We start from the raw sequence: 22,881 nt of genomic DNA, 5'->3' as shown, positions 1-22,881 counted from the left end.
GACCCCAATCGGGCTAAATTGAAGCTCTTGTCGCTGTTACCGGACCTTCACAACTGGGCCCGTTCGCATCTCCTCATGCAAATAGTCGTCGACTACCGTAGCGTTTGCCTTTGCGGAGGCCATGTTGCGCTTGGCTGCGAGACACTCGTTGAGGCTGTAGTTGAAACCGATCCTGAAACCTTTGTCCAGCCCTTCCAGAATATATCGCACGAATTTGTGGTCGGGGTGAGATGTCAGACCGCACGACCACGTCTCCCGACGACCCGATAGTCTGCACGGTGCCTCAGGGACAACCTCCTGGGTAGGCCAGATCGGACGACACTGGTCTAGCGCGAGCAGATCCGTCAAGTAGCGGTACTTTCCGCGCGCTATGCTGCATTCCCGCCATCCTGGGGAGCATGCCGTGTCACCTACTAGAAAGATAGTGAGCGTTCATCAGACAAGCAAGCTGTCACATCCCAGACCCACCACAGGTGTAACAACACGTTCAATGAGCCCAGGCTCCCGCGGTAAGCGAAGAAAGCTGACCTCGCATTACTTAATTAAGAGAAACCAACCGCCAAGAAAAGAAACAAAAGGTGCCTCTAATATAACGACCGTAGTGTGATAGCTCATGTTACATAACTCAACCATGCGTGCAAGTTCAACCACAACGCAATGCTGTCCCACCAGCAGAACAAAGTCCGCACCATCATCCAGCGCTTGTCGCAGCTTATCTGGAACCCATCGTGCTACGGCTTGAAGATGCACTCGAGTCGCCACCCGTGTGGACAATCTGCTGCCCTGTACCCTCTCTTCTCGCATCTGATGCAAGCGTGCCTGTAGGTGCATGTCGGGAATCCTCTGCATGAACCCGCATTCCATTTCCGGCAGATAGGCTTCGCGCTAAAATCCACGCTCTCACGAGAAGGCGGAAGGCGGATGTAGGTACAGTGCAAACCGCGGCGCTGCTGCTCCTCGCGTGGCTCTTCCCAGTATTACCAGTGATAGATGTGGAGCCAGCGCGCAATGGGACGATTTCTGGATCGTATTCCCAACACATCGAGCAGTGCGGCACAGACTACGTAGACCGTGCGGCAAGGACGCAGGTCATATATAGAGATGGTAACGGTTGGCCCCATGGCAGCGAGGGGTTTGCCGCCGTGTATCTTCTAAAAGCGACATCCTACTCCCACCACCCCTCATTCTCGCTTGTCTGGGCCTCCCGGACAATCAAGCGCAAGTAGGCCAGTAGATCCCGTGCTTTTTGCGGGTGCGCTTCCCTAATGATCGCCGCGTAGGTAGTAAAACAATGCACTCAAGATAGAATGTTAGACACTTGACGCGGTCGCCTTTTTCTGGTGGTGAGATTAGCGCTTGGCGATGCAATGTCCGTCTTTGGAGTAGTTCGAGATTCCGGTCAGGAAGTCAGTCATATCCAGGAATTCCAGGGTCTGGATTTTCTTCATGAGTTTGGGCGGGACCGGCGGAAAGGCTTGTCCAAGAAAGAACGTTGCCGTTACTGGTGCTGCCCGGTCAAGATGCAGTTGACCGCCCACTAACTGAGCCGGATCATCGTAGGGATCAGCTGTACATGGGACACTGCCCCTGCGTCTGGCACTGCGCCCAGTTCTGCCAAACAAAAGTCATTACAGCGCTCGCACTGCCTATCAATTCCAACTGCCTACAACAGCGTGTGCCTGTAGCTGACCAACACTGCTAACCTGCCGCGCATACCGGACCTGTGCCCTCTTGCACTGGGGTTGCACACTCAACTGCTGCTATTCGCTTTGTACATTGACTCCAGCTGCTTGCTTGTTCACAGCATGCCTAACCCGCTTGTCTGGTTGCGATTAAACGACGCAAACCACTTAACTCTGCTCAATCACTTGCCGCCTGGTGTGTCTTCGGCTCCGTAGCCTGCCTTTTCCCAGTACGTCTAACCCGCCTGTCTGGTTGCGCTTGCGTCTTACGAACTGATTAGCCCTGCTCAACACTCTTGCCGCCTGGCGTGTCCACTGGCCTTGAGACAACAGTGCCCGCCTCCAAACCACTGTGCTCCTGCACGTCGGCCTGTTGGCTGCTACAGCCACCAGATTCTGGTCCCTACCTTGCCTGCGTGACGTTTGCGCCAGTTACCTTGAACCGCACCAGAGAACACCACCCGCATGCTCAAGGTTGCTCAGATTGCGCTACACCAATTAAACAGCTTTCTCACCAGCACTGCCACCCAGCAATGCGCCCCACGGTGACGAGACAGGGTCCGCAATCGCTGCGGTCGTGCCGCCAGGTATTCTGTCTAGACGGCCTGCCACTTGCTTCCCTGCTCAGCCTTCACGCTAGTATGCTGGCGCACCTGCGGCCAGTGCCCTGCTGCCTCGGCCAGCAACAAGTCCCCGCTCTTGCCAGTGATGTCCAGCACGCCATGGGCTTGTGCTCGTAGCACCACATGCGACACGCGCAACGCCTCACGCTGCGTTTCTGCAATGGATGTCTTGGCTACCATGCTCGTGTGTACTGTACTGTACAGTACACCCCAATTGATTACCACACTGCCCGAGCGCTTATTTCTCGGATGTGGTCGATCACGTGGCGAATAATTGAGAGCGAAACATCGTGACTGTGGCAATAGAACACGAATTCGAGCTCATCCACAACTGCTCCGCACTCACAGAAAGTGCCGTGAACCTTACCTGCTGTCTGTTGAGGCTGCTTGTCAGCTGCTTTGCGGCCCGACTGCTAGAGAAACTCCTCCACTGCTGTCTTTGCCGTTTTGGCCATCAGAGTGCGGAGTTGCTTCGTTGACACTGTAACCTGTTTGATGTCCGCCATACCCAAGAAAAAAAAAGAACGAAAGACACGTTCTTGATGGGGCAGTTTGCTGCACGCTCAGGCGGGCAAATCAGACGCTTGCAATGCATGTGTTCCTTGTTACGTGAACCCCAAGCAGTGTGACTTTGGGCAAATTCAACTACGTTTAACTGTTTTGTTAAAGTCTGTTATTATTAATGCATGTGCAATGTTTTTGATTACTAGGCAAAGTTCTTTCAATAGTGAGTTTATATCTAGTCTGAAGTAATGCACTGACTGGCTAAATATTTACTACCTTGTTGACAGTTCAGTTAACTTAGTTTAGTATTATAATACCATCTTTAATTAATGTGATGGTAGTAAGCAGGATGAAGGTGCAGGCCATCCTGCTACAGATGCAATGTGGACACAAACATCAGTTTGGCCACAGCTGAAAGCGGTCGGGCCCCACTAACCGTCTTACTTATATGTAGTAGTAATAGTAATTCTTGTCTGATTTGTTATAGATAAATTTTTAAAAGATTAGGATATCTTATTTGTTATTGTTGCCTGTATAGTAGTTGTAGTTAAAATATACCAGTCGTTCACAGCGTTCCTGTGGTAATACCTGGGTCCACAAACCTTGTATAGCCACCAAGTAGAAATTAGCATCAATGGCAGTGTCTCTACCACCATCACTCATTGCCATTAATTGTAACCACCACCACAACCACCTGTCGTCATCATGATCAATAACAATGCAACAAAACAACAGCAAACAAGCCAAATTTATGTTTATAGCAAATACATACAGTAGTGAATACGATGCAACAAATAATGAAATTGAACTAAATGTTGATGTCGATAATTACAAGAAAGAATTGTGAAATCAAATAAGAATGAATGCCCGAAGTTTAGAATGTCAGGTCAACCATTTTTCCTAGAGCACAATGTCTGACCAAAAATTTTGCATTATATTCTTCTCATTATAATAATATCACAAATCTTTCTGACATTTGTTTAGGGCTTATGTATAGGCTTGTAATCACATGGATTTTATCAAGTACATTATTTAGGTTAATACATAATTCACACTAGTACAACCAAACCAGCCCTGTGCCAATTTATATAATCAAGCCAGCCTCTATGGATACAACTGACTCAGAAAGAAAGCCAGCCAGTTGGTGGGTGTGTTTTTGGTACAGATACTAAATATATTCGTTCACGTACTGTAGAATATTTGCACTACCTTGATCTTGAATCAGCAACAAGCTACTTGCGTTTTCTTTACAATGTGGAAATATGTATGATGTTGAAAAGAACTGCATCAAAGGACCTAATTTCACTGACTTGTATGCTGCCCCCCCCCCCAAGAACCAAGATACACAGTTTGATGTTTTCAATCATGCTCTAATGCTATAATATGCGTGAGCGGCTTCAGCACAGCTTGGCTGTGTTTGCTAAAACAAGCCAGTCTGACAAAATTTGTGGGCTGCCTCAGCATTGCTTGCCATGGTTTAGCGTGTGTTCACACAACAAATATACCAAGTCAATCCTGCCCAGTGCGTGTTGGCCTGGTTACAAGTGCTAGTGTGAACAGGGTATAATTAATTTTATAGATTCTCATACCTGCGTGGCACTGTTACACATTTGATGTTTCTGATTATGCTTTTGTGGTTCATTAAAGCAGACCTGTGTACACATTTACAAGAGACATAGATTAGAACTACTATACATGGAAATTACACGTGTTCTACCTGTGAATGTTATAACATTGATTTTAAATGATGGCAATAAGCATAATTGATGAAGTGGGTCATATAAACTATCCATTAACAAATTAGGACTTAATCTGGACACAACTTGGATACTCATGTCCAAACTAACAGGCATAGTGCTGCACAGAGGGCAGCTTGTTCTCATGGTCTAAACTTATGCTTTCTTGTTATTGGCCATTGACTAATAATTGAAGCTGTGTTTACGCCCTCGCTTCTGCAGCTATTAGCCTTTTGAGTACCTTGATAGGATTGTCGCAAAAATTACAAATTTAGATGTTATTTTTGCTTTCAAGCACTCTACTTGTAAAATTTATCTAAAATTGTACGAAGCGATTGTTGTTTTACGTGACTGCAAAGTTTGTAAATACTCTGTACAGGTAGTTGTCAAAGTACAGTTATGGAGTTACTGTATAATGTGTTATTTTTAGTGTTTTAAAATTTTGGTATTTAAAAGAGCTAATACCTTGCATTGTAACCTAATTTTGGTAAGACGAGGAACACGTTTGGTGTGGCAGAAGTAGAAGAGATTTTGGGTGTCACGTGAGATCTAGTGCTGCTTTCCCACTACCTATGGGGTCATGAACATGCTGCACTTGCTTTGCATCTTGCATTTGTGAGTTGCTCTGGGAGGCTTGTTGTTTCTCCAAGCAAACGGTTCTCATCGTCGTGCGCAAAACTTTCAGGGGTTTGTGAAGTATTCGAGTTACTTTCATTCTATCGACACCTTCTAAACGTGAAGTGCAGTACTTAGAAAATGTTAGGTGTTGATCTTATTTTAGGTAAAGAAAAGTCACAGCAAATTTACTGAAAATAAAATAACACTGAAAATAACACATTACACAGTACCTACCACATACAGCACATAAATATCGCTTCTGGTTATGTAATGTTAGGTTCTCGTATAGTTGTCATAAGTCACAAGAGTGATTGATTTTGGGTTAGCAGTGCAGACAGGTCAGTTCTGTTCAATTTCAACACGATCTGGTAATCACAAACATGAATTACACTGTTCTGGTAAAAACTAAAACTCTTTTATTAACATTTTGTGGATCTGATTGGTGGTTTGTCGATTGTGTCTGGTTGTCATGTGTGATCGGTCACAAATATCGCTATGTGTTTGGATTGAACTAAAGGCGTGGCACATTTATGATCGTGATGGACATATATAGTCAGCCAGCTAGCCGGCTATGTACATAGTCACAGACCGGATGTCAGTAAACCCCTATACATTTTGAGTACTCTACTTTCTAAATCATGTGACTTTACGAAGTCTTGTTTCTTCTTACTGGTGGCTGAAACAGTTGTCTTGACATTGACAAAGAACAGGATGTCAAGGAAAGAAGGCATGCAATGGTTTGCTGCCTTTTTATAGTCACTCTAATTTGAATGTAAAAGCTTTGGCAAGTCTAAAATTTACCTAATTTTAGCTTGACCTAACGTTAACTAGAAGCAAATTACTTGATTCAGCGAGAAATGTCACAATTAATCCAATGGTCATTTTTTTGTTTACCTGTTGTAATGAGTTACAATAATCATTATTGAACTATTGAGAATTCCAATTGTAATAGCAGGATATAACTTACTACTAGGAGTGAATGGGCATGTGTGCATTTATGTGCAGTTATGGTATAGTAGTCACTGACTTTTATTAGGGAGTGTCTGTCAATTGTTTGCTTGGTTGTAGCTGCTCCATCTGTGAAAACTCCTCCTGTTGATCAAACTGTGAACGAGGGTGCAGACTTTGTAGAATTCAACTGCATTACTGCTTACACTATGCCTTTACCGACTGTTGGCTGGATATTTACAAACAATAGTGGTCACATGCAGACATTACTAGAGCAGACACTTCTTCCAGAGGGTACATTGACGAGTATGATTAGAGTATCTTCAATTTCAAGGGACAAAAGTGGTCGTTATGATTGTGTTCTTGAGAATGAATTTGACAAAGTTCTTTCATCAGCACATTTGACTGTACAATGTAAGTCATGAAATTTTGTAATTATTGATCAACACTTAAGCTACTGATATACCTGCAGTATAGAGTGTATACTGTTTTCACTTATTCTGCACTAGACTAACTGTTTTGTTCCATTTGTTAGATTTTGATGGTGTCAGTCTTAGTGTTATTCCAAGCAATGAACTTGTATCTAAAGAACTAGGAACTTTAGTCATCAACGTGTCATCAGTTCCAGCTGCAACTGAAATACATCTGAGTCGAAATAATGTTGTACTCTTCTCATCATCTAACGGAAATCTCAACAAATCAATAGGAACTGTCACAGTGAATGAGAACAATCACATACAGTACGTCTTTACTGTTGATAAAAGCTGGAATACTACAGTAACAGCATATGCGAAGCATCCACTGGGAAGTAATACATCAACTCAAGTAATAACTGTACTTGGTGAGTTATGTGACAAATTTGTTGTTAAATGACATGTACACGTAATTCTGGTATATTTTAGCTCCTCCAGGTCCAATTGATGTGTCTGTAAACACCTCTTGTTATAACAATAATAACAGTTTACTGGTTACATGGACTGTGTACAGTAATGGTGGACGCGACATCAGCAATTACACACTGAGATGGAGGAAAGGTTGTAGTAATACTCCAACTACATTGCTCAACTCAAAGACATGGATGGTATCAAACAATGCTAGATTTACACAGCAAGGAGGCAGTTACATAATACCAGGACTGGATGGTAACACAACATATTGTATAGACGTGGAAGCAACAAATAGTATTGGACCAATGTCGACGAGAGTCAAAGCAACTACACTGTCTGGTGTGTTTATGACTTCTTAGTTACTTGCACCTGTAGTTACCTGTACTTGTAAATATGTTGGTATTGTTTTGTTGTAGTCCCAAAGCAGCCTAAACTTCAATGTAATCCCACGTTGACCACAAATACAAGTGTAGCAATAGCTTGGGTAGTGAGCAGCAATGGTGGTGATGACGTCTCACATTATGCTGTAGTACTGAGTAGAGATCTGAATTTCACACAGACAGCTTATTCAAAGACTCTGTTTGTGGTTGACAATTCTGAGTTGACACAGAAGGGTGGAATGGTTACTGTGCCAGGTCTTTCTGGTGGAACAACATATTATGCAAATGTTGTTGCAAGAAATTGTGTTGGTGCTAGTGTTCCTGCTACTCAGCCTTGCTCTACACGCTGTGGTCAGTGTATTTGTGAGTAGTTGGTTGTATTTAATTGTTGTTTAGTCTCATAAAATACATTATGTTGTGTTGTTTTGTAAGGTCCATTATTGCAGCCGCGAGCAGCCAAAGAAGTATTTTTGTCTGATGACACCATAACACTGGCAGTAAAGGCTCCTGACTTGAATTGTCAAATTGACAAATACATTGTTAAAGACGTAGCGTCTGCTGACGAACTGCAGTCATCATATTCTGTTGAGAATGGTATTGTAGCTATTACCATAACGGGACTGGAGGCAGGAGCAAACTATACAGTTCAAGTGTATGCAGTAGATCAATCACAGGAACGTCCAATAGGGAAACCAGTCACATTTCAAATATCAAGCCAAGATAAAGGTAAGAAATGAAACGTGTTTTAATAGCACAAATTGTGATGAGTTGATGAGTTGATGAGTTGATGAAGCAGCAGGTGTGATGAAGTTATACAGGCTCATTGCTGTTGTCTCAGTTAGCACTGATGGGTGACCATGTGACATTGTCAACATCTTCTTTACTTTCAATCTGTCTAGTTGAGTCAACTGTCACTTTACTGTACAGATTGATGTACACATTTGTCACGGCATATCTAGTACTAACAAGTTAAAATTTGTAGAACAACTTGATTGTAGTGTTTTGAGGTTGTGCTGAGGAAGCTTTTTGTGGGACCAAAGTTTGTACTGGCTTTGGAGTTGTTTAAGGTAGGAAGGGTCTCTCTAGATGAGAGTGGTGTATAGTACCAACTATAGTATTTTGCGTTCAATTATCTGAACCAGGCGTTCAATTATCCGAATCCGGTGTTCAATTATCCGAGGTAGTTTGTTTAGACGGTTTAGTTAGTTCAGTCATTCAGTAAGACACCTAATAGTCTAATTTATTTTAGTTCATCATGCATATTAGGCACACAGCGGCGTTGCGTAATAGGGGCTAGAGAGGGCTGAAGCCCCACCACTTTTTGGGGGAGTTTTCAAAATTTTTGATATCAAAGACGAGACGAAGTCTCAGCAGCGAGTCAGCCCCACCACTTTTTGCACCCACCCGACGCCGCTGAGGCGCAACGGATAATTGAACGCCTGAATCGGATAATTGAACGCAAAATACTATAGTAATATATTTCTTTTTTTAGAAGTCATTCTGCTTCTAATCGGTGCACTACATGTCAAATGTGACATGTAGACTCAGCAGGACTTCTCACATTACTACTGCATAGGCGTAGGAAAGTGGTTACTATGAGGGGGGCATCTCGTGCACGTTCTTTGTGTGTCAGCACGTGTGCACTTGCACACATTGTTAGCCATGATGTTGGCACTTATACAAATAATAACTAAACATGACCAAAATAGTTCCTTCTTCTCTCAGTAACGTTTAAAGGACATTTGCTACAGTGTCCGACAAATTGACAAAACTTGTGGTTGTCCCCGGGCAACCACGTACTGATCTTTCAGTTGTCCGTTGCTGACTATGGGTGTCCGTGCAATTTCCTCTTATACAACACTAATAGTCTATTGTGGAATTTGCGCATGTGTGTGCGTGCACGCGCGCACGTGTGTCCAGTTACACACTACTGCAGCTCACAAATACTCAATAGAATTCATGCATGTAAAATTACAAGCTGAAACTATTAGTGACTGATTTATTATATCTGTATAGTATCTTTAGTATCGATCACTAACAGCAGCACACAGTCAATTAATTATGAGAAAACGTCAACTCTTGACAGTGAAGTAATTACTACGTAAACACGACAAACATATGTCTTATTCAAATTGACTCATCCGACTCATCAGACTGGTCAAGTTCGCTGAATTTGCGCTTTCTAGAAGTGTGATGCCCATGAATATGGCGGCTCCCAGGTGTCCGCATAAGCCATGCACTGATGACGTTATCAGGGGCAAACTGTTCCAGTTCAGGACCATCACAGTGAACTCTCATTAGGTTGTCTAGAGTTGCCTGCTGCAATCTACAACGTCGATTTGACTTGATCAATTTCATACCTGAGAATTGACGCTCACATTCAGCAGTGCTGGGACTGATGGTGAACATGATGTCAACAAGATGCAAAATACTGCTTAGATCTGAGTTCTTGTACTCTGCCTTCAATAGATCACTATACACTGGAAGTAAAGAGAAGTGCGAAGTGGCAGCAGACAACGTTTGAGTCTGCCCCATTGACTGGGCACCTCACTAATATTGCAGCTAGCCTTCTCCAGAGCTGGATAGAACGCTTCCAGTAGGGCATTATGACCAAACTTTTTTAACTCGCTCTCGTTGTATGGCCATAACTTAAATTAAATATCTTGAAATGCTTCAATGGTTCTTCATCGAAGCAGGCAAATCTCTGTTTCAGATACGCTATCGAACTTTCAACTAGATTTGTTGCGTCCATGTCCCAGTCTATGCCGTCTGTTTTCGCACTTTCTCTCGTCATCCTTCTACCTCGCAACTGAATTTTGCCAAATTTGTTTTTGTAGGCATTGAATTTCAGATTGAATGATTTTCGATGTCTCCGCCTTGTTCAATAAGATCAGAAAGACCGTCAATGCAACCAGTGATGATATCTGGAATTTCGAGTACTGTTAACTTGTCTTGCTGAAATTTTCGTGAAACCTTTGTCACAACACTCAAAAAATCTAGCATAATATGAAGCCAAAAAACAAACCGGAAGCTCAAAACATTATCCAGCAAGCCTCGTGCCCTGGACTTCTCTTCATCGCTATTGCCATCACCGACGGTCATGTGCTCTAAGTGGGAGGCTAAAGATGGCAAATTGTGCAAAATAGCTTTTAGAGCTCGCTCTTTGCTGACAATCCATCTGATCTATTTGATGTCGGAGAATGACTCGAGATCATCTTCAAAAAGAGTATCCGCAACTTGTCGCAGTTCCCGTCGTCGTTTAGGGGAATAATGGTAAAGCTTAATAATTTCCTTTGAGGTTCTTTCAAACTCATCAAGATAACACGTTTTCTTAACCGCGTCGAGAACAGCCAATTCCAGTTTGTGTGCAACACAATGTACTATTGTAGCACAGGGATGGTCACAAATGAGCTTAGCCTTGACACCATTGCGAGCCCCCATCATGACAGCAGCACCATCAAAATTGCCGCAAACAATATTTAGAGCATCGGGGAGATCATCATTCACAACATGCTTCAGGCCTGTTTGCAAAGCTGAATACACTCCATCTGCGTTAGCGTACTTCAGGTCTACCAAGGCAGCCAACTTCGTTACAGGTTGACAACTAGAAAGTTCAACGTATCGTACCGTAACCATCTCTTGCTCTATCACAGTTAAATCTGTTGATCCATCACATATTACCGAGACGTATCGATGTTCAACCAGAGCACGAGCTGTTGTCAGTCTTATCTCATCAGCCACATACTTGATAAACTTGGCTGCAGCCTTTTCGTGCAAATAATTCTTACCCAAATCAACGCCATTCAAAATTTGTAGCTTGCATATGTATTCATAGTCGACAAAGGGTTTACATCTTTTGGCAACAGCCTAAGCTGTTCGAAACAAACATCTGTATCGTTGTCGTTCCCCTTCATGGAGGCGCAGAATACCTGACCCAATTGCTGTAGTTTCAGCATCTACTGCTTGCTGACCGCTCATGTGTTCAGCGTGACGCATGCCAAGTGCTGTTTCGAAACACTATGCTTTTTAATAGGGTCTATTCTAACTTTGTGGTCCCCAAAACAAAAGGACTTCGGTTATCTGCATATAAAGAGTGCTTACAACACAATTTGCATCTCATGAAATCGGAACGCACGTTTCCATCACTTCCTATTTCTTCTACACACAACTGCAGCCAAGGAAATCGATCTTTCCAACTTGGGACAAATTGTCTTCTTGGTGTTTCAGCATCATAGACTGCATCATAACTAGCCTTCTTGCTTGCAGGAGTAGAAACAGTCACTCTGGAAGTTTTAGTCAAATACTCACTAGCTGCAGTTGCTGTCAGATCCTTCTTTGCAACAAAAGCAAACATGCTTTGTTGTTTCGTCTTCTTTTGTGTAGAGCTGACTTTCTGCAGTGATTTTGGTGTGTTCAAATCGACAGTACCTAGCCTATTACGGTTAGCTTCTGTAGTCACTACAGCGTCATTCTCACTACACGAATCAGACTCACTGCTGCTACTGGACTTCTCTTCGCCAGGACTTGATTGCTTACGAGACGGCAAAATAGGAACGAAGTGGTTTGTACGTAGCAGTGGCTGATGAAGCAATGCAGCAGACGCACAGGACCACATGATATGCACAGTGTTCGCTGCACAACCTAACATTGGTGAAAATAGACCTTGAAGAAAGTGGCGAAATCCTGAGGTACTTGCAGTATCAGGGTAAATCATTTTTAAGTTCACTCCCATTACAGAAGTCAGGGACAGCGCTTCTGGCAGACTGTCATAGGATCCAAGCTTCTCGCAATTTCTAGCAGTTATCTTCAATGCTTGAGCAAAAGGTTCTAGTGTAGTGAATCCTTGCCAAGTACGGCTACTAAATATTTTATAAGAATCGTCATCTAGAATCTGGCTAAGCAGGGCTGCTGAGGACAACGAATGTTTTTGTTGGGCACAGGTGTACGCTCGCTCAACACACAGATCAGAACAGTATTTGTTGTGACGCGTCAGCTCCTTTGCAGTCTCCAGACGTAACAATTTATGACAGGATTCCTCATTACCTGTCAAGAGAAGACTCGCAGCTCGAAACAAACAATTTCCGTCTCCACGAACACAAACTGGTAAATGGTGTGTAGGAGCATCAGACGGAAATAACTGCAACGCCACGGGGTCGACTGCAAACGATCGTGCGTCAATTTCAGCTATCTTTCCGACTTCAAATTGTGACGCCATCAGAAACAAACACGAAGCATGCACGACTGAGATGTCTATATAGAGCAGCAGTTGTGATAAAGATCTGATTGTGGTCACACGCGTGCATTCGCAAAGCAAGAATGTGTCGAGGAGTGGCGTTTGCCACCACCTGGACAGATGTTTCGACCTGCTAATGATTTGCTAGAGTACATGCCATGCAAGAGTTGTAGAAGAAAGGCGCACAATGACACCTCTAGAACTACAGTTACTTCTACAGGATTGTCGAACTAGCATACTCAGCACGTGCAACTATGTATTACTCACACCAGTAGTTCACACCCGTATTTTGTCATCTGATGCAGGTACCCACTCGATCACACCTATAGAGTACACCATTTAGTAGGTTGATACGTCTTGTTTGGCATTTGCCACCTGCCGTCTTCTTGCCACGCGTTATTATTGCTTTAGATGTTAGCGGTTACAATAGATGATAATGACTGACATGTCCTTTGCATCACCACGTGAAGCAGATTCATTGCATTACCTTGGTTGTCCCTGGGCAACTACACACCAATTATTCAGTTGTCCGTAAAAAAATTGGTTGTCCCGGGCGCCCGGGCTACCAATTTGTCGGACACTGAGGGCAATGGTATTATTTTGCTTTGATAGCTGTGTAACAGTCTCGTCCAGATCATCAAGCCTTTGAAATCACTGGTATTTGACTTCATCGTGTAAGCTAGCTCTGATCACGAGTTGCTATGGGTGCAGCAATGTCGAACTTTTCCTCGTGCAGTTACCTACTTCTGGTGCATGCAGTTTACCAGACACAGCTATGCAGTGTAATTTTTGTTGCTCTACTGATTCTGTTGTGAATCAACTGCAGCACACAAGCTTGGCCACAAGAAAAGCCTATGTCCGCCAAAACAGGTAGTTCTAGGGAACGTTGCCACTGGTTCAACAGAGGTCTGAGAAACCATCTGAATCCTGCAAGCACCGCTGCTTTAACGTGGATTATGGGGATTGCATCCATACTTGACATAATTGTCTCCTCCAATGCTCCAATTAATTAACACACACCATCTGTAAACTCCTGTTAATGAATTAATTAATGGACAACACTTAGTATGTCTACTTCAGCATCATCTGGATGCAGCTTGAGTTCACACTCTGGTGCATTGTTTCATGCACAGTTCCTCTATTGGTTTTTGTTGCCCAAGAATTTCACATATTTTATCGCCAACCTTCTATCTGCTTATAGATGTAGTTTGGAAAGGTCGACAGAGCAAACGTGCCTGTGGACACTTGGGATGCCCTTTTGCCTCTGAAAACCTACAATTATCTGGCTTAGGTGTAGTACCAAAGAAAAGAGGCTCATGGCAATTTATTTTGCACCTGTTTACCCATTCAGTTCTAACATTAATGAATACATCTCCAGAGAAGAGTTTGGTCTGAGATACAGTACTGTCAACGATGCAATTGCCATCCTGCAGTCTTTTGTCTCTGTGACTGCAATGGCTAGGGTCAATATAAAGCATGCCTTCTGACCCAGTCCAGTTTGATGATTGGAATTTATATTCGCTTTCTCATTTACCGTATGCTCAGCTTCAGTCCTGTTTAACCGTCTGGCAGATGCACTACATTGGATCCTGGTCAACGAACTCGGTGTTTCAAACATTTTGGACTACTTGGACGATTGTTATTGCAACCTCCTCTACTGAAGAATGTGGCAGGGCATTAGAAAGCATTCTTTTTTGTCCTTTGACTTGTCCCCACATCTTGCTCATATCTAGTTCATCTGCTCAGACACAAAGTAAAGAACCCACACTTAAAATAGTAGGGCTCTAATATAAGCATGGTTCATTGAATGAAACGTAACAGTGAAATAATTTGAAATGCCACAAACCATGTAGCCCAATTGACTACAACATAGAATAAGCAACTACTTTTTCAAGTCGTTTTGTACTAACCTTCTGTGGCTGCAGAAATAGCTGTCAAGGCACCAAGCACGATCACAGTATTATGATTACCAAGAGCAAATTTTCAAAACAAGACCTGATCTAATAATTAAACGATGCAGCTGTAACCATTGTTGCAGCATAAATTATGCTGAAACTGGTGTGGGTCCCTGCATAAGTATCTGGTAACCAAGTGTGTAGACCAAAATTAGTCAGATTTGCCCACAGTCCTAGTAAAATGTATAAAAGAATGACTAACCTCATTTATCACACTATACTCTGGAAAATGTTAAGCTTCCAAACTCTTGAAAAGTGACAAACATTAATACTTGCAATACTAATCATATGACTGCCCCCTATTCACATTTAGCTTTGATAAATTGCAAGCGAAATTACTATGACTTGCTTCTGATGAACTGTAGCAGTTGTTGTACTGTATGTATGTCATTGTGTTCGGTAATTGTACATGTATGTTTCTTTTGAAATGCAGATGAAGGAGATGATGAGGAAGTTGTGATTATTTCAGTTACAGTCAGTGTTTCTGTATGTGGTAGTGGTGTGGTGGTGTCTGTTGCAGTATATTATGCTGTTCGTCGAAACAAGAGGAACAAAGGGAGTAAGTGTAACATCTCACGTGAAAGTAACTGTTTATAGCCTTTTCTTCAATTGTTGCAAAATTTTGAAGTGGATCTTTATGCTAACGACCAAGGAGTAGTAGTTTAGTTTTCTATGGTAATTTTGTAGCTCTTTCTCTTTCTAGATGATCCTGAGTATGTAAAAATTATGCTAAAAGACTCATAACATTTAACTTGAATTGCGGTGGGTTGCTGTATTTTAGATGAAGCCATTGTTGTTGAGACCTTTTACTATATGATATCATTTCTGAAAAAGTGTTTGACCACATTTTACTAAATACTTTTACAAGAACAACACTCCAACAACAACTGGCTGAGAGCATAAATGGTACTTTTAACAGTGAGAAGCACACAAGATACATGGAAGAACTCTTTCTTCTTTTGTAAACAGGATTAAATGACAGTATGAAGTTATAGCCACTTGTTAAATATTAGGATTATGTCACTGATTGGTGCATTTTTTGTGCCTAACCCTAACCATGACTCCAACCCTAACTAACCCTGACCCTAACTAAAGAAATTATACACCAAATATTCACGTACTTTATACGGGCACGTCTAGGAGTACTGATGAAGCTGTTCTCACAGTGATTCAGAGGGTGGCCACTGTTGTCGTGCAGGCAGTGAAGCATAATTAATTAATGCGCTTACTGTTTTTATTTTATTGCTTTCTATAATTTTATATACTTTTTATCTGGAATTTCTGAAACAGCACCCAGACCAGTGGATTTACAGCCCATGGGCTGCTACTGAGAATCAAGAATGTGGTGAGCAATTTGACCACACAACCTGGAGTTGGTCGATATTTCGAGGTTGTACGTATTTCAGTAATGTGTGTTACTATACTACAGTGTACGAATCGGTATGGCAACTAGACAGCGGTCTTACACTGTGGAACAGAAGTTGAGCTTTGTCAGAAGGCTGAAAGAAGAATTTGGAAGCAATATCAGCTTTGTGTCATGTGAGCTGGGTATATTGACCAGAAGAGAATGGAGAGCTAAATTAGCCTCTAAAGAAACACCTGACAAGAAGTGTAGGAGGGCAGTTGGTTGGGTCTGGTTGTACTCCTAAGTATATAATAAAGACCAAGTATGCAGGACTGGCCTCACACCTGCCTACTTTGTGGTACATGTACTCAAGTCATTTTCCCATAGTTTCCTATGAAGCTTTCAGGTGCTTATTGGGAATGGATTTTCTTCCCTAACATCCCAATTTTCGTATTGCGGTCCTGGGCGCTGTTTCAGAAATTCCCATTATTTAGGTTTCCCCACATAACTCTACAGTGTTCTTTAGTTACAGATTGTAGTTAGCTGTGTTCTAAACTGAAGTATTATAGAACTCACCTTTTATTCATGGATCATTCATTTGGTCATTGGAGTAGATTTTGGTACACCAGATCAACTTGATACTTGTTCTAGATTTATGTTTTCTGCCTAAGAACAGACAGTAAGCAAGAATGATTACACTAGCATGCTCGCACAAACAGTGTCGGCAGATATCGCAAATATACATCGGTGTTTTGTCTCCTTATTGAAGCTAAAGACATTATCAATTTTTGAGACATTAATAAGTAATGATTACAAGTTATTCACGTCTGCTTAAGTTTTATAGAATGATGCTCAAACGTTGACAGTCTTCTTGACTTTGTACTTTGCTGCAGTGGAAATGCTAATAATTTGTTTTAGTGGGAAGTTATCTGACTTTGTCTGATTGTTACTACAGTCAGACCTTGCTAGTCCAACGCCCAATAATCTGACACCTAGTCTCACGTAGCCAGACCCTTTTCGCTGCGTCATACTTCCGGCGAAAAGGGTCTGGCTACACGAGACTATCCGACATCTCACTTTCTGACGAAGGTACACGTGAAGCCAATTTACATGGTCACTGTGTACTTGGTACCGATCATCTGACAGTCGCATCAGTCTGTCAGAAACCAACCAGACAAACATTGATGTAATAACCAAGGTCTGACTGTATTGACTTGTGATAGTAAACTTCTTTGTAATTGATTAAACACGATCAATTATGTTTATCCACTTTACTTAGGCCATTGTAGCATGAAACTGATTAGCTACAATATCTGCTTGTACCTTTCACATGGTTTTTGTTGCTTTTATCATTGCTGTGTAAAGAGGCAAAGCAGTGTTGTTGACATCTCATTGTCTTACAGTCATCCATTATTGGGCAGAGGCATACTTTTATAGTTAACAGAGATTTTGAGGTATTCACCCATCGAGGTATTCACCCAGTTTGCTGAATGAATGCCGATCGTCTGATAGCTAAGTGAAATGAACCAGTCACTACTGAGGGATTGACTGTTTAAATGTGATTTGGCTAGATCTAGCATAATATGCAACATGCATACACTGTAGTGCTTGGCGTTGTTGATTGTTTGTAAATGTTGTTGTTTATGTTTGTTAGACAATCGAACACAGGAAGGGGGACAAACAACAACAGATGTTAAAGTTACAACAACAGCAGCGTCTGTTGCATATGTAAATGCACCTGATGGTGTGTTGGTAAAAGCTAGCATAGAGCATTCGTCATATACACATACATACGGTCATGTGGGGCATGTACCCAAGGACAAACCAGCTCCACATGAACCTGACTCGATGGTTGCAAAAAAAGGTGGCACATATACGCAGCCACAAGTTCATACACCACAAACACAGACATGTGCTCAAGGTCAACTTGACTCGAAATCTGCAAGAACGGGTGTCACATATGCGGAGCCACAATTTCCTTCCGAGGACGAACGGGTTCCAGCCAGGAGGCCTATGAGATCCGTTCCGTACCAACAGATCGATGTTGTAGCCACAAAAAATCTTAAACTTGAAAGAGATAAGAATTCGAGTCCTGAAACTCAACGGCTTACTTTACCAGGTGAGAATCACTCACGATACAGTTCCAGTGGGGACGAAGAGTCACATGAGGAAGCTCTTTGAATGCTGGACTAATCATTGTTGTATTATATGCATAGTTAGTATATGGGCAAGTCTGTCTCGTTTTGTGTAGTGACATAGGGAGCAGTTTGCGTACTAGTTACCTGAGTCCCGGATATTTCGTATTGTATTAGATTGCATAAGATGAATGAATTGCTTGTGTATTTAGTTGTGATGCTCGCTGAAACTTGATGTTACACTGCAAATGTCTATTGGCATTGTATGCATTGTATAAATTAAAATCATAAAATTTCTTAGCATCTGTTTATCCAATGATTGGTCAATTTGCCTTTCTAAGTCAAGGACTGATTTACTTCGACTCGAGCTCCAAAACACTTGATATATCTACATATATCAAACGTTTGTTACTCGTAGTGTAACATCGAGATGTACTCATAGTAACTGATGTGTACATATAGATGCAAAGGTAATCTAAGTAGATTTCTCTATGAGATATCATTTATGACCCAAACGTGATCACGTGCTCTGGGGCATTCATTCATGTCATGGGTACTATGTGCCCGTATGTCGTTGTCGTGTTGTCAGGTGATCGATGACCTATGTACAGAGGACGACAGCCCAGAGGCCGAGGCTATGTTTGAACAGTTTCTGGTATCTCGATTCTGCGTGTTGCTTGCGTGCGTGCGTGCGTGCGTGCGTGTGCGCGCGCGTGTGGGTGTGTGTACATGCCTGTGCGTGCTTGTGTTCATTAATTCGTTCGTCCATTATGATACTTAGGACCAACTGATGGAACTTCAGAACCGAGCCAGACCAGATAATTTTTTCAAAATTGCCATCACTTTACCAAAATACTTGTGAAGGCCTCGTTTTGATGCAAATCCATGGTCACATCAATTTCTGCTGTATCTAGCAGGGTTCTGAAGTCTTTAAGCAATGGTTAAAAATCTCATCGTGTTTTACTCAAAACTAATTAATTTTACCTTGAATAGATAAATTTAATGTTAATTTGTATTACTAATTACCTTTTTTGTGCAGATCTTGTTGGTCAGAATGTCAATTGCAACAAGTAGCGGTCAAAGCTTGACACATCATTCAATCTGAATTCAACGACTGCTGATTGTCACTGGAGAAGAGAAAACATAGTCAAAGTCAGTTGTTTATAAAAATTACATATTGTAGTTGTCAACTAAGTTTGTAGGATTTTACTCAGGTACCATAAGCCAGGCTTGCACTAGCTAGCAGGAGTGGTTCTTTTGTAGTTTATACAAGTAGGTATTTTGATACTTGTTAGACCACATTTTATCGCAATTGACTATATATTAATGCTGGTGCAAACAAGAAAACACTAAAAACTTTCTTCAAATTGCCAACTCTGTCTACAAATTTCGATCGTGTGCTTCCACTATCATCTCAGAGTATCCGGTTCTTGAATAGGGCCCCATCCTACACTTCACTCAGGGTGCATGCGTGTGCAATACTTCACTTGTGCCCACTCACAAAGATGGCGAAACTGCCTGAAGTTGGTCCATGTACAGGAGTCACTGACACAATATTTAGCTATACAGTTACTGTTAGTCAAGTTGATACTCATTGGTAAACAGGTAATTACACGAATTCCATACTACTAATTATTAATATGTGTAACTACACTTTCTATTTTAGTTGAACCTTAGCATAATGATTGTGCTACCAAGTCAAAGACAATGTCACATGCTGCTCTTTGTTGTGTACCAACTATAGTGTGCAATTGGCTGCTATTGGATCTGAAGCGCGCCTTCATCTTGCATCATTGAAAATGTCAAAGTTTCCTATAGATTCTATTACTTATGGGTGTGCATGATGCTTGATGGTGCCTGTAAAATGCAGAGTGCAGACTGGCAGAATTCTGAGGACAAGTTAGTAGACAGTAATGAGTATTGACTGCATGCACCAGCGTGTGCAGGTCACTGTTGTGCGTGTGTCAGAAAGTTTGTCTTTAGCACTAGTCTTTTAGTAAAATAGACGCGTGGAAGTTCTGCGCAGCCTCTATCTACACAGTTGATGTTGAAGGGATCTGCAATGATTAGGCATTTGACTAGAATCTGGGAATTGCTTTACTTCTTGCTGTTTTTATCTCTTGTTCTAATCGTAGCTAGAGTTTTAATTGCTGAACATTAGTCAGTTGCCTTGCATATGATATATTATAGTGGTTGATATAAGAAATAGACGTGTGGGTGCATGCTATACATTTGTGGAGACAGAAAGCATTACCAACTAGTATGTCCTTTGAGAAAACACCGAGATTTATTATTTTGTGCAAATTGTAAAAACAGTGGTCACGTGGAACGTGCTTGCAGATTTAAAACTCCATATCAGCGAGTAGTTGGAAACAGGCAAGAACAAAAAGCAAGGCATATTGCTTCGGCCAAGCTGAGTGATGATAATGCTTCAGATTCAAGCACTACTGATCCAAGTATAGAGTCGATCTGCGAGGACGTTTGCAAGATAGATGAAGTTTGCTCGGAAAGCAATAAAATATTGGTGCATGTGTCAATAGATGGTAAAACAATTCAATTTCGTATAGACACGGGAGCAGACGTATCTTTACTAAATGCTCGGTCTTGGGAGTGTCTTGGGAGTCCTAGATTGTCGGCTTCTCAAGAAAGACTTCAAAATGCATGGGGAAAAGTTATGACATTTAAAGGAATTTGTGTCAAAACAGTGCAGTTTCAAAACTCGTTAGCCGATATTCAATTTTATGTCAAGGAAGGAGTGGGAACCAATCTACTTGGGATGGATTGGATAAGGAAAGTTGGACTTGCAACAACATGTATTGAATTTCTTAAAAGCTTGGGAGGCCAAGCTGTGTTACTGGTGGAAGTAATAGCACCAATCGCTTTGAATAAGCTGTTGTATGAAATTTCTGACATATTCCAGGACGAGTTGGGATGTTGCAGTGAGAAGGCAAGCATCCAAGTTCGTCCGGACGCAGATCTAAAAATCATTCCGTTTAGAAGACCTCCTATGCATATGAGAAAACAAATAGAGGTAGAATTAGACAGACTGGTTGAAAGAGAAGTTTTGGAGCCAGTGAATAATGCATTATGCGCATTTCCAACTGTCAATGTTGTGAAGCAATCAGGATCTGTACGCATATGTGGAGACTTTAAGCCTCTCAACAAATTCATGGTGGTAGACCAGCACCCAATTCCACACCTGTCTGATCTTTTCACTGTTCTCGTGGGAGGGCAAAAATTCTCTAAGTTAGACTTGTCAGATGCGTATAATCAATTGGAACTGGATTTGGAAAGTCAGAAATATTTGGTGATAAATACGCACAAAGGCTTGTTCAAATTTCGTCGATTACCATTTGGAGTGAGCTCTGCACCTGCTATATTTCAAAGAGTAATGAATAAGGTGTTAAAAAATCTCAAGAAAACCACTAATTTCTATGATGACATTTTGGTGACAGGGTCCGATGATGAAGAACATTTAAAATACTTGTCTGAGGTGTTGAAGCGTATCAGGGATCATGGCCTTCGTTTGAAGGAAGCTAAATGTTCATTCTTTCAGTCATCGGTACAATATCTTTGGTCATGTCATTGACAGGGATGGTATTCGGCCTTTGAAAGAGAAGATAAAAGCCATTCAAGACATGCCGATTCCTACAAATCAAACTGAATTACGTTCATTTCTAGGAATGGTTACCTATTTTCTCAATTTTTCCTAGGCTATCTGATCATACAGTTCCACTCAATTATCTGTTGAGAAAAGATGTGCCTTGGGTTTGGTCCAGTGTAGTTGCAGGCTCTTTTAAACACGATTTGGAAGAAGCTTACCTCACTACCAGTTCTAGCAATGTACAATCAGGATCAACCGTTGTTCCTAGCATGTGATGCTAGTGAAAAAGGACTAGGAGCTTGTATATCTCAGCATAACACTGAGGGACAAGAGCAAGTGATCGAGTATGCTTCCAAGTCTTTAACGAAAGCTGAAGTAAACTATTCTCAGATAGAGAAGGAAGCTTTGTCAATTATTTATGGAATTCAAAAATTTTGACATTATCTTCTGGGACGTCATTTTACCTTAAGAACAGATCATAGACCACTGGTCACAATTTTTGATGTTACTAGGATATCAGTTCCTACTAGAACCAGCAGTCGTTTGACTATAGGCGGGCTCTCCAGCTATCGCAGTACAAGTATGACATCGAATATTGAAGTTCATCCAGTCATGGAAACGCTGATGCCTTGTCACGTCTTCCTAGAGGACATGATAAAACTTTTGATCAAATTAGACAACAAGACGAACAAGCTGAGCAGTTTGTGGCTAGCCTAGAGACCCAAAATGTTAAAAATGGACCCACTGTCTACAAGCAACTTTAGAAATACGTTAGGAAAGATGTCGTCTTACAAGAAATCATTCGATACATTCAGGAAGGATGGCCAGCAAAATCATCGAATGCAAGCGTCAAACCGTATTCTTCTTGCAAACATCAACTTTCAGTTATTGATGGTTGCCTCTTGAAGCATGGAGATGAAACAACGTGCGTTGTGGTGCCATCTGCCATTAGGCAATTGTTTCTGCTACAGTTGCATAGAGCTCATGTGGGTTCCGCCCGCATGAGGAAACTGGCTTGCAATTGCGATGCGTGTGCCTTACACAGAAATAGTCTTCCAACAGTTCCTCTTCATCCGTGGGAATTTCCGGACAGACCTTGGCAACGTTTACACCTTGATTTTGCGGGGCCGTTCAAGAATTTTATGTGGCTCATAGTTGTTGATACCCATTCAAATTGGCCAGAGGTTTTAAATTTCAAGTTAGATCAAGCGGAAAAGAGCAAGTAATATCG

At 41.8% G+C, this 22,881-nt stretch overlaps 3 protein-coding genes across 7 annotated transcripts; 2 read left to right on the top strand and 1 right to left on the bottom strand.

Annotated features, from left to right (window-relative positions):
• Positions 1–6,411: 6,411 nt before the first annotated feature.
• Positions 6,412–20,225, top strand: LOC134176863 (uncharacterized). Of its 5 annotated transcripts, none has more exons than XR_009969382.1 (9): positions 6,412–6,525; positions 6,647–6,952; positions 7,014–7,337; positions 7,415–7,741; positions 7,811–8,104; positions 15,000–15,125; positions 17,566–18,030; positions 19,086–19,198; positions 19,791–20,225. XR_009969382.1 is itself a non-coding variant. In XM_062643540.1 (8 exons), the coding sequence occupies exons 1-8, from the start codon at positions 6,420–6,422 to the stop codon at positions 19,118–19,120; spliced, it is 1,983 nt and encodes a 660-aa protein (XP_062499524.1). In that variant the 5' UTR covers positions 6,412–6,419; the 3' UTR covers positions 19,121–19,781. The 5 variants fall into 5 exon arrangements, 3 of the variants coding, with proteins under 3 accessions (XP_062499524.1, XP_062499523.1, XP_062499522.1); XR_009969381.1 differs by lacking the exon at positions 19,791–20,225 and adding an exon at positions 19,261–19,781; XM_062643540.1 differs by lacking the exon at positions 19,791–20,225 and having other exon boundaries at positions 19,086–19,781.
• On the bottom strand, positions 10,047–11,327 carry LOC134177465 (zinc finger protein 862-like). Its single transcript, XM_062644244.1, has one exon. It carries the CDS (start codon positions 11,012–11,014, stop codon positions 10,562–10,564), a length of 453 nt encoding a protein of 150 aa, XP_062500228.1. The 5' UTR covers positions 11,015–11,327; the 3' UTR covers positions 10,047–10,561.
• LOC134177700 (uncharacterized protein K02A2.6-like) lies at positions 19,552–21,635 on the top strand. The gene is made up of 3 exons (XM_062644480.1): positions 19,552–19,643; positions 19,791–19,880; positions 20,387–21,635. Exons 1-3 carry the CDS (start codon positions 19,552–19,554, stop codon positions 21,633–21,635), a joined length of 1,431 nt encoding a protein of 476 aa, XP_062500464.1.
• Positions 21,636–22,881: the final 1,246 nt, after the last annotated feature.

The sequence above is a fragment of the Corticium candelabrum genome, chromosome 3 (genome assembly GCF_963422355.1).
Source record: "Corticium candelabrum chromosome 3, ooCorCand1.1, whole genome shotgun sequence".
NCBI lineage: Eukaryota > Metazoa > Porifera > Homoscleromorpha > Homosclerophorida > Plakinidae > Corticium > Corticium candelabrum.
Note: the sequence above shows the minus strand (reverse complement) of the source record. Positions and strands in the feature narration are given on the sequence as shown.

What these genes read in the sequence shown, in the direction of transcription:
- LOC134176863 (XM_062643538.1), top strand. Translation starts at nt 6,420, where the DNA reads ATGATTAGAGTATCTTCAATTTCAAGGGACAAAAGTGGTCGTTATGAT. An exon ending in TCAAGTAATAACTGTACTTG is followed by an intron (nt 6,953 to 7,013) that starts GTGAGTTATGTG and finishes GGTATATTTTAG; the next exon opens with CTCCTCCAGGTCCAATTGAT. An exon ending in AATATCAAGCCAAGATAAAG is followed by an intron (nt 8,105 to 14,999) that starts GTAAGAAATGAA and finishes TTTGAAATGCAG; the next exon opens with ATGAAGGAGATGATGAGGAA.
- LOC134177465 (XM_062644244.1), bottom strand. Translation starts at nt 11,014, where the DNA reads ATGGTTACGGTACGATACGTTGAACTTTCTAGTTGTCAACCTGTAACG.
- LOC134177700 (XM_062644480.1), top strand. Translation starts at nt 19,552, where the DNA reads ATGGCGAAACTGCCTGAAGTTGGTCCATGTACAGGAGTCACTGACACA. An exon ending in AGTCAAGTTGATACTCATTG is followed by an intron (nt 19,644 to 19,790) that starts GTAAACAGGTAA and finishes TACCAACTATAG; the next exon opens with TGTGCAATTGGCTGCTATTG. An exon ending in ATAGATTCTATTACTTATGG is followed by an intron (nt 19,881 to 20,386) that starts GTGTGCATGATG and finishes ACGTGCTTGCAG; the next exon opens with ATTTAAAACTCCATATCAGC.